The sequence below is a fragment of the Chelmon rostratus genome, chromosome 10 (genome assembly GCF_017976325.1).
Source record: "Chelmon rostratus isolate fCheRos1 chromosome 10, fCheRos1.pri, whole genome shotgun sequence".
In the NCBI taxonomy this organism is placed as follows: Eukaryota; Metazoa; Chordata; class Actinopteri; order Chaetodontiformes; family Chaetodontidae; genus Chelmon; species Chelmon rostratus.
Genome location: NC_055667.1, coordinates 20,575,613 through 20,590,522, shown reverse-complemented (window position 1 = coordinate 20,590,522; position 14,910 = coordinate 20,575,613). Strand labels below are relative to the sequence as shown.

General features: G+C 39.2%; 1 protein-coding gene across 2 annotated transcripts; it reads right to left on the bottom strand.

The window, feature by feature from the left end:
* Nucleotides 1-919: 919 nt before the first annotated feature.
* LOC121612298 (glucose-6-phosphate 1-dehydrogenase) lies at nucleotides 920-10,644 on the bottom strand. 2 transcript variants are annotated; one of them, XM_041945091.1, is made up of 13 exons: nucleotides 10,493-10,644; nucleotides 9,036-9,157; nucleotides 6,658-6,695; nucleotides 6,420-6,528; nucleotides 5,861-6,078; nucleotides 5,474-5,632; nucleotides 4,249-4,374; nucleotides 3,433-3,526; nucleotides 3,112-3,298; nucleotides 2,781-3,016; nucleotides 2,485-2,561; nucleotides 2,158-2,250; nucleotides 920-2,070 (listed from the first exon to the last, which is right to left on the bottom strand). In XM_041945091.1, exons 2-13 carry the CDS (start codon nucleotides 9,150-9,152, stop codon nucleotides 1,980-1,982), a joined length of 1,545 nt encoding a protein of 514 aa, XP_041801025.1. In that variant the 5' UTR covers nucleotides 9,153-9,157; nucleotides 10,493-10,644; the 3' UTR covers nucleotides 920-1,979. The 2 variants fall into 2 exon arrangements, with proteins under 2 accessions (XP_041801025.1, XP_041801026.1); XM_041945092.1 differs by having other exon boundaries at nucleotides 10,483-10,631.
* Nucleotides 10,645-14,910: the final 4,266 nt, after the last annotated feature.

The window sequence follows — 14,910 nt, the reverse complement described above, 5'->3', positions numbered from 1 at the left end:
AGAATATTCTGTTTTAAAGGGTAAGGCAACAATCATACTTTCTACAAAGTGATGTTTGTACATTTATCGTATCTATATGTCTGTATTTATAGATAATCACATTATCTTAATTATCTAAATTATCTTAAATTAGTCCTCCTCCCTCTCTGTGGGTGTTCATGCTGCACACAACAGCCACCTCTGTGGCCTTGTAGCTAGTGAATTACTTTGCTTTGTTCAAGTAAGAGTCAACCAAATCCCCAAATATTCAATTTGACGGACGAGTTTGACATTCTGGGAACTGCACTTGTTCACTTTCTTGCTGAGAGTTTGATGAGAATATTCTTAGCACTCCTGTCTGCACGCTAAATATGAAGCTATAGCCAGCAGGCAATTAGCTTAGCATAAAGACTGGAAACAGGGAACGCCTGGCCTAGGTCTGTCCAGTTAAAAAGATCCCCCTACCAGCACTCATAACTCCTTTGTTAAAGTGTTTTTTTACGGGACAACAGAACTACGTAAGTCCCTTGTCAAGAAATACCTCAAGCACGTAACTCCCTGCAAAACCACAAATTGCTATTTTACTTTCACATTTATTTTTGGAATAAATATGTTAATTGGTGGGCTTGATTACGCTGTACAAAGCAAAGCTAGTTGTTTCCCCCTGCTGCAGGTCTTTATGCTAAGCTAACTTCCTGCTGGCTCTATTTCCATATTTTGCGTAAATGCATGAGCAGTATTGATCTTACCACCTAACTCTTGATGAGACAGCAACTAAGCATATTTCCCAAATTATCAAACCATTCCTTTTAATATATTTTTTAAAAAAGCTGTCGTTCAAAAGATACCAATAGTGTCATCAAGATCACCTATAATAAACATAATTTAGTGACTTCAGTGCTTGAAGCAATAAAAACCAACAGTGCTACAACACATGAAACAAATTTAACAGAAGCAAAACTAGTTTATTACATGTAGTGGAAACATGGCTAGCGTTACATGTGAGAGTGCAGTTAACAGTAGTATACAGTACGCCATGACTAAGACATTCACTGTTGACTTGTAGTAGACGCCACTGCTGTCTGGATATTTTGAAATATGGAATGAAAATCAGTAAGTTAAATAAACTTGAAAGAAGAATGTAAAGAAAATGTAAACAAAAGGGAATGAAGCGAATGAGGAGAGCTCGTTTTGCTGGTCCGTAAGGACACTTAAGACTATTCCAGTATGAATGCTCTGAAGAGAAACTGCAGTAACAGTCTATTTATCTTAAAATGCCAAGACATCCTTGGTCCCAGGCAGAGGAGGCAAAAAGAGAGTATGCAAGTTGTAAAAACACATTTCACTACATGCGATTAACAAGTGCAGTTGAAGCACAACAGTTTTACAATCACAATGATTATAAGAGTGACAGATGGTGAACAATCATTCCTGTTGCTCCTCATCTCTGCTGTGTTCAGTTACCATCTTTGGTACAGTACTTAACACTGGGTGAGCATGACTCAGCTGTGTTTTGTTATTGCTCTGCTCTGTTCATGTTCCTCAGTTATTCCATTTACCATCCGGACAAATTAAGACCTAATTAATGAAGACGGGCACGTGGAGCTAGTTCAACAGACCGTTATTTTGTTCACAAAAATTTCATGGTACAGATTTTTTGTTCCCTCTCCAACTGACCTGGTCCCACTTATCAAAACAGAAAGTTGCTGTGAGTGTATTGATTTAAAAAAAAACTGGTATAAAGCCCATGATGACAGCAGGAATTCATAATTCTCTTTTCAACATCTGATGAACTAGCTCCAACGAATAATTCAGCTATACCTGAGAAATACTCTATTTTTTCAAATATCTTCTTTCCTCTTTGCTGCTACTGCAATGGATCCACATAGTGGAAACACCTTCCTTAAAGACACTCCTGTGATGGAACATAATACGGCTCACTTACCCTGCTGCACCCCTTCTACTATCCTACCTCTACTCCTCCCTCATATCATCACAAATCACAGTCTGTGTGGGTTGACCCATTTGTAAGTGCCTTCGTAGCGAAATCCAACTCTCTTTGCGAGGTCGTCTGCTTCTGTTGGGCCACGGCTGTGGAGAAAAGAGACACAATCACAAATCAGCACTCTGGATTAAATTACTCTTCCAACTAAGGGCATAGTGAACAACATTTCCTACCTTCCATATTTGTAAGGAATGGGTTTGGGCTTCTCTCTGTCTATCTGATGAAGAAGAGGTGTGAAGATCCTCCATGCTTCCCTTAGTTCATCACTGCAGGGACAAAAAAAAAATCAACATATGGTGGAGGACAAAACAAATACACAATTTTCAATGTGCAACGTTTTGATTCCCCTCATGCTTAGGCAGAGTAAAGACGCACAATGTCGCCATCTAGTGTTAAGAACTGTTAGCTCACGTAAAGCGCCTGCAACATGACATTACAAAACACGGGTTTAGTTTACAGGTAGTAACATGAGACAACAGCAGTAGAGAACAAAGACAGACCTGCGTACAAAGTGCATCTGACTCCCACAAAAGACATCCAGGATGAGACGTTCATAGGCGTCTGGAAGCTTCACATCCTGAAAACAAGACACAAATTTTACATTGTTACCTTATTAATTTGAAAAATATAGCTAAGAAATTGAAGATATGATATAGATAGCTTTGTCGTCTTTCTCTGCCCTGGTGTTTGAAAAAAGTATTTAGGGTTTTCTGTTCTGTCCTTTTTTTTTTCTGCAAAGCAGTTTGTGACCTGATAGCGATGAAATACGTGCATACATAAATCAACTTGAACCTGCCTTGTATCGGCTCTTGTAGGTGAGGTCCAGCTCAGTTTCCTCAGGGCTGAAGTATACGCCGGGTTTCTTGCTCATCATCTTGGCGTAGACGGCCTCGTTGGGCTGCACACGCACCACTAGCTCGTTCCTGCGACACTGATTTCCAAAAATGTCCCCTGGGACATCTGTGAACTGCAGCCGCACCTCAGCTTTCCTCTCATTCAGAGCTTTTCCACAGCGGAGGATGAAAGGAACACCTGAGGAGCAAGAATTTGAATGCCAATGCATTATGAAAGAGCATGGGAAACGTGAGATCAGTCGGACTTGTTTTGTAAAGGGCACGATGTGTTACCATCCCAGCGTTCGTTGTGCACATAGAGTACAGCGGTGGTGAAGGTGGCCTGAGTTGATCCTTTAGGAACTGTGGGATCATCAAGGTAACCCAGTTTGGCGTCTCCCTCACCCTCTGGGTCCCCCACATACTGACCCAGCACCACATCTGACATGGACGCTGGAGCGATGCACTTCAGCACCTTCACCTGTAAGAGGGAGCACAAGAGAACAGATATTCTCCATTTCCTCACTCAGGAACATAAACCATAGCAGATTACTCCATATTTGTAGCGTTGGAGAGGTAAGGAGGGTGGCGGGTCTCTGGGGGACGATTTCGTACCTTTTCATCCCTCACATCATCAGAGCTGGTGGATGCTGGTTTCTCCATGGCAACCAGGCAGAGCATCTGGAGCAAGTGGTTCTGCATGACATCGCTGATCATGACAAAGGGAACAGGTGGTCACACAAAAGACAGAGACAGAATGTGAGAGCAGTGAGCATAATCATTGACATTATAGCTGATCATTCGTTGGTGCTGATGTTCTGCTAAAACTTGTTAAATCTACCCACTTTTAGATAATAACTTGCAGTGAGCTACTAATGATTATTTACAGATTTAAAAAGGTAATTCTTTGCTTTAAGCTCCCAATTTATCATTTATAAACAGTAAATAAATACTAATAAATGGTTCATAACTCATTATAATGTAGTCTGACACAGATACAAGGACATTTTTCTTAATGTATAGTATTTATCAACAATTATAACTTACATGATGACATTTTACGTTATTGCAGCTGTGTTTTACTTTATCATTCATCATCTGTTTATATACCGGCTTTCATTCCTGTGTGGCCACAGGAGGAGTCGTAGTTTTTGACAAATACATTAATAAACTCTTGTATTGACTTACAACAACATAACATATACAGTTCTTAGAAGTGGTGGACAGGAGGAGGAATAGGAGGGGTTTAAAGTTAAGTGCTACCAATGAAAGTACTGATTACAGGATACAGTAATTGCAAAAGCAGTGTTTATGTGTATAAGCTGCTGCTCATTTTTATAGAACTTTATTTTAAACCTGGGTACAAATGCATTCGACTTTAATATTACAGTGCTGAGACAAACTTTAGCAATTTATTTGTTTTCCCCTCACCGGATGATGCCAAAATCATCAAAGTAGCCTCCTCGTCCCTGAGTGCCAAACGGTTCTTTAAAGGTGAGAACAACACAGGCCACACTGTCCCTGTTCCAGATCGGCCCGAAGATACGGTTCCCGAACCTGCGATGAACATCAGGTAATTATTCTCTGCTCAGCAGTACGCGCAGCACAAACAGACAGCCGTTCATGACAACATGCATAAACATTTTCTTCTTGGTTGGAGGCTTTTTCTAAACCACAAACCAGCTGAAACTGAACTGTTGCATAATTCAAATTAAATCAACAGCAGATATTTTTCTGAGGGGTGAAACTTTAAAAGACTTTGTTCAAACAAAGAATTACAAATCACAGGGAGAAACATGTGCTGGTAGTAGTGTGTGTTTTAGGTTTTACTCAGTAACAGAGTAACCTATACTTTTTCTATAGTCTTTATTTGATTGTTGTAACCCATTATAATAATTACTTCACAAGGAATCAAACAAAATCACAATAACTACATCTGTCCCCATCACTGCAAAAAAGGAAAAGAAATCTATAAAAGTGTATTGTTTACTTGTTTGTTTATCTCCTTCCATCGTATTTCAAGCAAGCTGCCTAAATTGATTTATCATCTCCATTTGCCTGTTATTTGTGGTACAGTTGGATTCAACCATTTTTTTCTTATCTGTTTAAGTACCTCTACTTCTCATACTTCAAATCAGCTTGCTGAGAGAGCAGCTGATACCCAATTACACCCAAAAGTAATTGCTTTGATGCACTGAAATATGGTATCCATGACTTATTTGGGTCCAAAATTACTGAGAAAGCGAATTTCCAAGACGACTCTCTCCAAAGAATTAATTTGTTATTTTCCACGTATTACAGCTTACATACATTCTTCCATATTTCAGAGGATGTTCTCCCTACTGGTCATCTTTGATTTCCTAACTACTAAATTCCTCTTCCACAAGCCGACATATCTGATGCAGTGTGTTTTTTAATTCACTATATAGGATGTTCTTATTATATAAGCTATAAGCAGGTGTATCTCATTTACTACTAATGGTTATTGTCAGTCAGGCCCTCTGAGACTTTGTTCCTCTACAGGTGTTCTCCAGCAAACTTTATCCCAGTTTACAGCATTTGATAATATCCTATTTGACAATCATTATCTATACAAGTCATCATATAAGTTAAAAAAAAAAAGCAGCAGTATCTCATATACAGATGATTTGCTCACCTGAGCACCATGAGGTTCTGCACCATTTCCTTGCCCAGATAGTGATCTATGCGATAGATCTGTTCTTCAGTGAAGAGGGACGAAAGGTGAGTGGACAGCTCTTCAGAGCTCTGAAGGTCATGTCCAAACGGCTTCTCTACAATCACTCTGTTCCAGCCTCTACTCAACATAGACACAGAAGAAAATGAATATATTCGTTATTTGTGGGACACAATTGGGTTTAAAAGGGCTTCTATTTAAATTGTGATATTGGGTCAGGCCTTTTTACACTCCTTGGGATTGACTTCACTTTCTGTTGCTTACGGACAGTCAGACAGCAGAACAGCAGACGCAACACAAGTAAACATTGTGAGACAGGAACAACAGTTAGTAAGTGTGTGTACTGACTTTGTGCTCATACAGCTGTGCTTGATGTTCTTGGTGACATCGTGGTAGACAGTGGGTGGCAGCGCCAGGTAGAAGAGACGGTTTGCCTCAGGTCCACCAGGCAGAGACAGGATGTGTGTGTGGAGTTTTGAGAAGGAGCTCTCATCTGCATATTTCCCACTGATGTACGTGTTCCTGCTGAAGAAGGCTGACAGCCGCTCTGTTTCTGTATCCATCACCTGAGTCAGAGGATGGGAGCATTTATGCATGCATGGGTTTTAGTAAGGATTTTAAAAGTGTAGACATACAAGCAGATGAAATGAAAAGGGATGAAAACAGTTATGAGAGGAGGAAAAAGGGTGAGGATGGGGGCAAGAAGATTATACCGTGGCACTGCAGATCCACTCTTCTAATTGTAAATTGATAGAATAAGTGATAAGACACATGGAAAATGCAAAGGGGGAAGACACCTTGGTCCATGCATTCCTGTACCTATCTACTGTAAATCCCTGTATCTCCTTCAAATAAAACAAATTCTGCTAAATTCTTAAACGTTGGATCTCAAAAAGTCCTATTTTACCTTCAGGTACGGCAGGCAAGAAGTCCGAATAGCATCAACTGTCAAGTCAGAGCGTGCAAAGCCCACAAAATATGTCTGTTCAGGGAGGAGGCCGTCTCTGAACAACCACCTGGAGGAGAGCACAGAAACATATGGTTCATTACACCAAGCTGCAGAAGCTCCAGATCCAGATTAGGAGAGTATCTTTCCTCACACTCTGCTGGCTGCTGACTTTCACTGGGGTCAGAAGTTCACTCACCATAGAGTTGGGTAGATTTTCTTCTTGGCCAGATCGCCCTACAGGTGCAAACACACAATCAGGAATATGATTTCACTTTAAAAATGAAAGGTTTCGTACACCATCATTAATTGTTGAAGCTGTGTTTTGGAGTTACTGTTATTTTCCATGACAAAAAAGTCGCAAGATGCTGCAGCAATAAAGGTCACACCGTCTGACAACAAGTGAGCAAGTAAGCAAGGCTGCTTTAGCTTATAAGAATTGCACAACTTTAGTAATCCACTGAAAGCAAGTGCCAACTACCAACAGACAGTCTGGAGACAAGACTGTCCTGGCGCTTAGTGAAGTCATGCTTAAGAACCTGTTACTTAGTGGCTTAACTCTACGAGCTAACGTAATATGATCAACTTTTAGTCGCATTTCACGTTTCACAAGATTGTTGATCCTGAAGAAGGCCTGAGGGTCAAAATGTCAAAGAGAAATGCACATGGCTCAAAAGTGTGTGACACTGTTTTTTTTTCTACTCTCAAGTCTGCTTCCAGTGATTAACACTTCACTACAACCCCATGTGTGCGTTATGTTTCTATCATACTTTTCACAAGACTCCACCGGGCCTGGTATGCCAGTGTCAGATACTGACATGAGGCACGAAGAGATCAGGGACGACCCGAGGCGAACGTCAATACAACCACAGAACAGAACGTTAGTAGCCTACTTAACTAAAATGAATTCCCGCAACAGCATGCTGTTGGCCTACATCACAATCTGACACTCTGCTCCTCAGCTGGGAATTCATCAACTTGTAACCCTGCTGCTTTGGTTAAGATTGCATGTTTAAAACAATAACTGTAGACGAGAGGAACTGAACATGAATATGTAATTCGCCATTTGCAAATGTGTAAATATTTAATGTCACGGTTTGGTTAAGAAGTTGGTCATTAATTTGAGCTGATCTGGTATGCACAATGTCCTACAACATTAGCATGGGACAAACTTGTTGAACTCAGTTGAACTTTTCATATCGGCATTAAGCTGAACAGCAATGACTATTGAATTAGTAGCATAAGTAAATGTTTACAAATGGTGGTGACTATGCATATTCAGTTGGTGATTAACATAAAAAGACCACTTCTAAAGAGTAATAGACCCATTTAAACCAGCTGCAGCAACAATCAGAGTGAGAGTGCACACAGCCGAGCCAAACCCCTGACCTGCCTGTGTCTCACATTGAAAGAAAAATGCTGACAGTCAGTGACACTGCAAAAAACAGCGACACTCCTCTCCTTCAAGCAAACAGTGCAAGAGAAAGGACACAGTCAATGAACTGTGCTGTACTGTGGCCTCCCTACATGTTTAAAAAACTAAACCAATACCATCTTTCTTCACAAGTGATGGCAACACATACTGAAATAGTTTCTTACAGGACAACCATGTTTCTGTAAAATTATGCTTTCATTTAAAATAGTGTTTGCCACATCTTATCTATATTATAAAAACACTTGAAAAGGAAGGACGGGTAGACTGAAACCCCGTTGGAGAAGGAGAAGAAGAGAAAATAATTTACGTAACAAAGAAATGAGGAAACAGGTCTAAAAATTTTGAAATGGTTTTAGTTCCTGACCTTGACACCTGAACAGTATGAGGAAAGCGTAAACGGTGATAACAGGACGTCTCTTATTACATTATTAAGGTCAACTTAACATTTATTGTCGCAGTGTAATAAAATATCTTTGATTATGATTACGTACTATTGAAAACTGCACTGTGCTGTTTGATGCTTGGTCAGATTCTTAGCTTGGTTTATTTTCCTTATTCTTTTCAGAACTGCACAAGTTAAAGAAAGATATTGTTGAACTTACCACTGTATTTCATTTGAGCAAAGCTGTCATACAACTGTTTGTGTTCATACAAAAACAAACTCACACATTTGAGGGGTGTGTTTTAATTCATTAGATGAACACAAAAATGCTTATGCAAGTTTCAGTACTTTACCCAGTCAAAATGACCAAACACTATCTAAATGATAAGGAAAGAGGAACCTTGAGATTTTCACTGTCTCAATTTTAGGATTTTGAAAGCTCAGACGACTGATTGGAGTTTGTTTGCAGAAGCTTAGTGAAATGACTTTCAACATTTCCTTAATCACATCATGTGCTATCATTGCAGTATTTGTAAAGATTACAACACACTTTCTTTGAAATTATGGCCAACAATCCTTGCCTAAGCGCCATAAACTGTGAATGTGCCACAAAGAAAAGTTACATGTTTTTTTTCTGTGATCAGACTTGCTCCAGATCATTAGCCCATTACCAAGTGTACATCCCATTATTAGTTCCGCAGTTTTACACCTTATTTATATTATCAGTGACTACAGTCTGTCTCCCCTCCCCTGCTCTCACCGATGCTCCCATGATGATGAAGATGTGAGCGTCGGACTGATGGAACTCTTCATCTTCATGCAGCTCCTTCCTCAGCTCCCCAAACACCTCAGAGCGAGAGAGGGGGATGTTGGCCATTTTCTCTAAAAAACAGAAGAAAAGAAAATCTATTTAAAAATTGTTCTTGTACACAATCAACCAACTACCAAGAAGACAAATACTGACTGTCCCCTACCAGACAGGAATTTACCGGTGCACAAGATGGCATACATTTATACATAGGTTACCTTTATTTAAACAGGTACGGCCATTGAGAGGAAGTTTTTACATACAGGGCAATGATGCCCTGTATGCAAAAACTCAACAGACGATGAACAACAAGAACAAAGGACAACAATTTGCCGGAAGGTTTTCGTTCCTCAACTACAAATCCTGTTTAACTTAACATTTCTGTTGACATTTGTTGAATGCTGCACAGTTTTAGTGTTTTGAGTGCATTTTTCCCACTATTCCAGACAGCATTTGATTTGCACTTATTTCTGTGTGATATAGTCTGTACTGACATTAAAATAAATGAATAGTGCTGAAAATGATCAGCTGATTAATCAGACAGAGATTTGATCAACAATTTGCATTGATTACACAGCATTATTGCTTGAAAGTAAAGTACATGTGATTCTACTAAATGAGCTAAGACAAGCAAAACCAATGGCACTTAGTCCTTTACTTTCTCCATTAACCAAAATAAAAAGATAAGGAGTTGTATATTTAAGAAATGAGCTAAACTTCTATTTCTATGAGGCAAACAGGAAGTACTTCTGTTTTCAGTGATTTCACCACTGACTTCTTTATTTTCACTCGACTAAGCCTGCAGGCTGCACTGACCATGAAAAATCTGCAACGCAGGTCTGTAAAGACAAGAGTCATAAAATGTAACGCAAACCATCCTCGACATACAACAACACTCAAAAGACACTCGCACGTGGATTTCTGTGAGATGGTCATTAGCTCCTAAATATAGCCTGACGCACACACACAACAAACTATAATGATATTAGTCAAATCCTCCACCAAATCCCGTATAAAGAGGGCTAAACCTTATCGCAGAACACCGCGATAAAGCTGGATACGTTCGGCTAACATATCAAGAGAACACGAGCTGACATTTTGATGCTCGTTGAGGCACATTTATTCGCTAACTGTTACTTACATCCGGGTTGAAAGAGCTCAGAATATACTGCTATTATTTTGAGCTACAAAGCTTTTTCTCGTTGACTGTATGCAAGACTAATACTAAAACCGCCCTGTCATTAGCCCTTAGCTTGACATGCTGTTATGACAACATGACTTGACAAGCAACAACTCCAAAACTGCCGCTTACGGCTAGCACGCAACACCTAGCGTACAACTAGCCACATGCAAAGAAAAACGGTTAACAGTTAAGTAACAGAAGTAAAGCGAAAACTACCTCTACTCACAAGTCGGTTAACGAGATGATAACCCGGCAGTCAAACCCTGACTAAAGCTGACGACAGGACACAGACTCTGTATACACGGAGACCACAGCCGAGCCTGGGGCAGCGCATTTGTCGGTCCTGCCTACTTCCCTGTTGAAGTGACACAGAGAATTTGCGAGATTTTATTGGTTTGAGAGAAACTCACCAGCGCTCGCTCGAGTTCCCATCACCGTCGAACCCTGTGATGTCACCGCCTCTGCAGGTGGGCGTGGTTTAACTGTACACCCCACCCCTCAACCCCCCGCCTTGCCTCTGTCCCCCACACACACTCACACACACACACTGCCATTCTCAAACTAGACAGGTGGAATGCAGTTACTTTACAACGTGGATAAGTATGAGGAAAGAAAGTTAAAAAAAAAAAGTGAAACAAAGAAACTATTGTTTATCTTTATTTTTTTTAAACACAGCAACTCAGTTACTGACTTTGTTTCCTTCTATGAGAAACCTTTTAAAAATACTTTTGAAGGATAAGTTCACATTTTTTGGGAATCTGTGTTAAATAAATCTATATGTTTGCAGTGGAAGTGCATTTACTCAAGTACTTTAAGCCTGCTTAGTTACAATTCTGAGCTCGTCTGCTAATAGGCTACTTTTCTTGAGTATTTTCATTTTCTATTCCTTTATTCTTCCACTCCACCACAATTCAGAGGCAAATACTATACTTTTACCTCTATACTTTCAACTACATTTTTTCATATTTTAATTTACTCGTTACTTTGCAGATTGAGATTAATAACATAAAATCAAGTCAACAAATAAAATCCGATGTATTATTATAGGTAAGGTATGATAAGTCTGAACGAATCCGTGACTTTTACTTGTAACAGTATGACTTCACTGTGGTATTTCTAGTTTTACACAAGTGAAAGATCAGAGCACTTCTTCCACCACTGCTATTTCGTATTGAGTTTGATTATTCTTAATCTTGTATTCTACTTGAGTTAATTTAGCTGCGTTCCAGCATGCCAGTTGAGATATGCACAACAATAGAAAGTCTGTTTAGAGTTCTACAGTGACAACATTGACATGCACAAAATAGTCCAGTTTTTGCCCTTATTCCAAAAAAGACAGTATTTCTACTAACATTTAAACCCTTATAAAATGTGGCATATTGTCATATTTGGAATAATAGTGGAATATTAGTGTGCATTTCAAAAAAGTCATTGTAGGAATGCTAGAACACAATGAACAGAACAATGAACTAGAACAATGGTTCCTCTCAGAGACGTTGTTCGTCTCTGTGGTAAGAACAGTTGAATTTGTGAGAATATTAGAGAAAGTTGCTAACTTGACCACCACTTAAAAAACCTCAGGACATATAGCAACGCAGGGAGACAGCTCTGGATTTGCAGGTGGTCACATTTCCTCCTGATTCTGTCAAACATTTGCTTGATCAGTAGTTCCTCAGGTTTGTCTGAAAGCTAGTAAACTGTTAATGTCCTCTGTTGTGTTTCAGAGGACTACGTTTAGATAAAGACATTGTAAAACAAACACGAAGGTTTGTGACAAGTGACAAGAATGAGGAAATGAATATCTTAGTATTTCCCTGTGAGGCTCGCAGCGTTGTAACATCAGTTGCTGCAGAATTTGAATACATCATGCACCTGTGTGAATATCCAGACTGTGTTTCACAAAGTGGGGAACCTCGCTCCGTCCTTGCCTGTAAGCAGTTGAGGCTCTCAAGGATGATGCCATCACCTGTTACCAATGAACCTGTTTACCTGTGAAATGTTCCAAACAGATGTTTTTGGAGTTTTCCTAGTCTTTTGTTGCTCCTGTCCCGACTTGTTTGAAACGTGTTGCTGTTATTAGGCAGAGCCGCCTTTGCGGAAGGTGTGGCGTCTTTTTTTTTTTTTTTTTTTATACAGAAACTACACCCTACACCAGAACAAGGAACAATCTCCAGCTGTCTAACTGTTAACACCTTGTAAAGCACATATGTCCTGAAAGACCTGCCCAGAACTCCTTCTGGTCAAAATTCACCCAATAATAATAATGCAGTTCAGGGACTGGACTTTAGGGTACATTGGTCAATAACAGTGATTTTAGTTGCCTTTCCACCATGTACTTCTACCGTATGCCTAACCTCCAGAAACACCTTCACCTTACCTTCATTGTTTTGACAAACAGATACCTGTTCAAAACAACCAACTGAATCCTGCATGAAAACGGCGGCAAGCACTGCATTATGGGATGCATACAGTGGGAATGCAGGAAGTTGAGGACCTCTCCTTGTGTGACCTGCGCTCCCAAAAGTCTGTGATCACGCCTTTCCTCGCCCTCTCTTGTAACATGCACCATATTCAGCATATTCAGCTGCCGCACGTAGTTACCCAGGCGAGTCTTAAGGTGATGTAAGGGGGAGAAATTCAGTCTGTGATAAGTTATTTTAATGATTCTATGTCTGTGGACAGCTAGTTGCTAACTCTGCTGTATGTGCTGGGTGAGATTGGAAATATAATTGGTAATATAAGAATACTGGCAATATACAAATTTGAGCTACCTGTGCTTCACTTGAGTAGGGCCTTTTTATGCCACTTTATACATCTACTCCACATTTCAGAGGGAAATAAATTACTTTTTACTCCATTAGTTTCTTTACTTCACTCACAGATGTAGTGAATTAGAATTTTACCCACAAAACATGTGATAAGCTTATAAAATATGATGCAAAGTTATACATTCAACAGTCTAACATTCTTTAAAATAGTTATAATTAGCTCCATCTCAAACAACAACAACAACAATAAATATGATTTAACATTAACGCATCAGTGTTAATGATCTAATAATCTTACATGCAGTATAATAGGCATTTTTCTGCTTTGAGTACTTTTACTTTTAATATGTTAAATGCATTTAGCTAAGAATAATACTTTTCTATTTTCTAAGCAGCAAACTTTTACTTGCTGCTTTTGCTTTAGTAAAGGATGTGAACACTTGCTCCGCCACTGATAAACACTATGTCCGTGAATGGAAAAGTGTTTCAGATTTTAAGAATGCTTTAGGAATCAGTATGACCAGAAATATATCCGTCAGTTCATTTGGATCCATCTTGACATGCAGCACTGAAGATACTCGCCATCTGTGCTGGCACCATGCACCAGTAAGATCTCAGCGAGCAGGCCTGCAGGAGCTGTGTGTCAGACCGTCCTCAGCAGAGTGGACCAGGCCTCATTATGAAACACTATGATCACACTGGTGAGAGGCCAGGATAACACTGAAACTTCTGCTCCAAGCAGCTGTCAGGACTAAAGTTAATATGTGTTTTAACAAGATGTATTTTTCCTCCAGAATCACATGTCAGTGTCAGTGATGACCAATCCACACTGAGATCATGAATAATCGGTATACACACTGTGACTTCCACATGTGTCTTCCCTCAGATCATGGTGCAAGGAGATATGATCACTGGCAAACTGGTTGAACTGGTTTTCATCAAAACTGTGCAAGTTCTCTTTACTTTCTTCAGGAGACATTCGATGTGACACAAAGTAGACTTTTTTAAGCATTGATCATTATAGAAAGAATTTTTTAAAAAGTCTTTATAAAGCACGTAATCTATTTTTTAGACTGATACTGTGCCAACATGTTAGATAACGAGTGCTACAGCCATGACAGATTAGTATCAGACACGCATTCAGCTTTCATTGTTCTCGTAGGTAAATAGAGTTACAATGAGTGTAATCAACAGGAGTTAATGGTCAGATTTTCAAGTGGAAGCTAAAAAAAAAACAGCGATAACATTGTAACCTTCTTAATAACCTACTTACTTCACTATTTTTTCTTATCTTGGTATCTTGTATTTTGTATTTGATTTTGCCTCTTACTTGAAAGTTGTGCCTTACTTGAAGATTGATCTGTATTTGAAAGTTGTTCATCACTTGTAAGTTGCACATTACTTGAAAGTAGTTCCTGTTCTTATTTTGCATGCCCTTGTGTGTCCACCTTTTTGAGCTGCTGGAACTGCAAATTTCTCCTTGGAGATAAATAAAGTATCTATCTATCTATCTATCTATCTATCAATATCAGCATCAGTGAAACAGCACAATCTAAAATTGTCAAATCAAAGGTGAAACTTTAGTGATAACGCTGATTTTTTTTTTTAGAAATCAAACCTGTTTAATTTAAAAGTGCATTGTTACTGCTCATGTTTGCTCCATCACATTTTAAGCTTATTAAAGAACCTATTTCACAAATTATGTTTAAAAGTGAACTCTCAGACCGTTATTGGGTTATGGTGGGATAAACTGTAAAACACCCTAACATGACAATAACATTTGCTCTCTCTTATAAAGATTAGTTAAATGTGTCAGTAAATGTGTATTTCTTTACCTTTTATGCGCTTCTTTACATTTTTATCCAATATAAATATT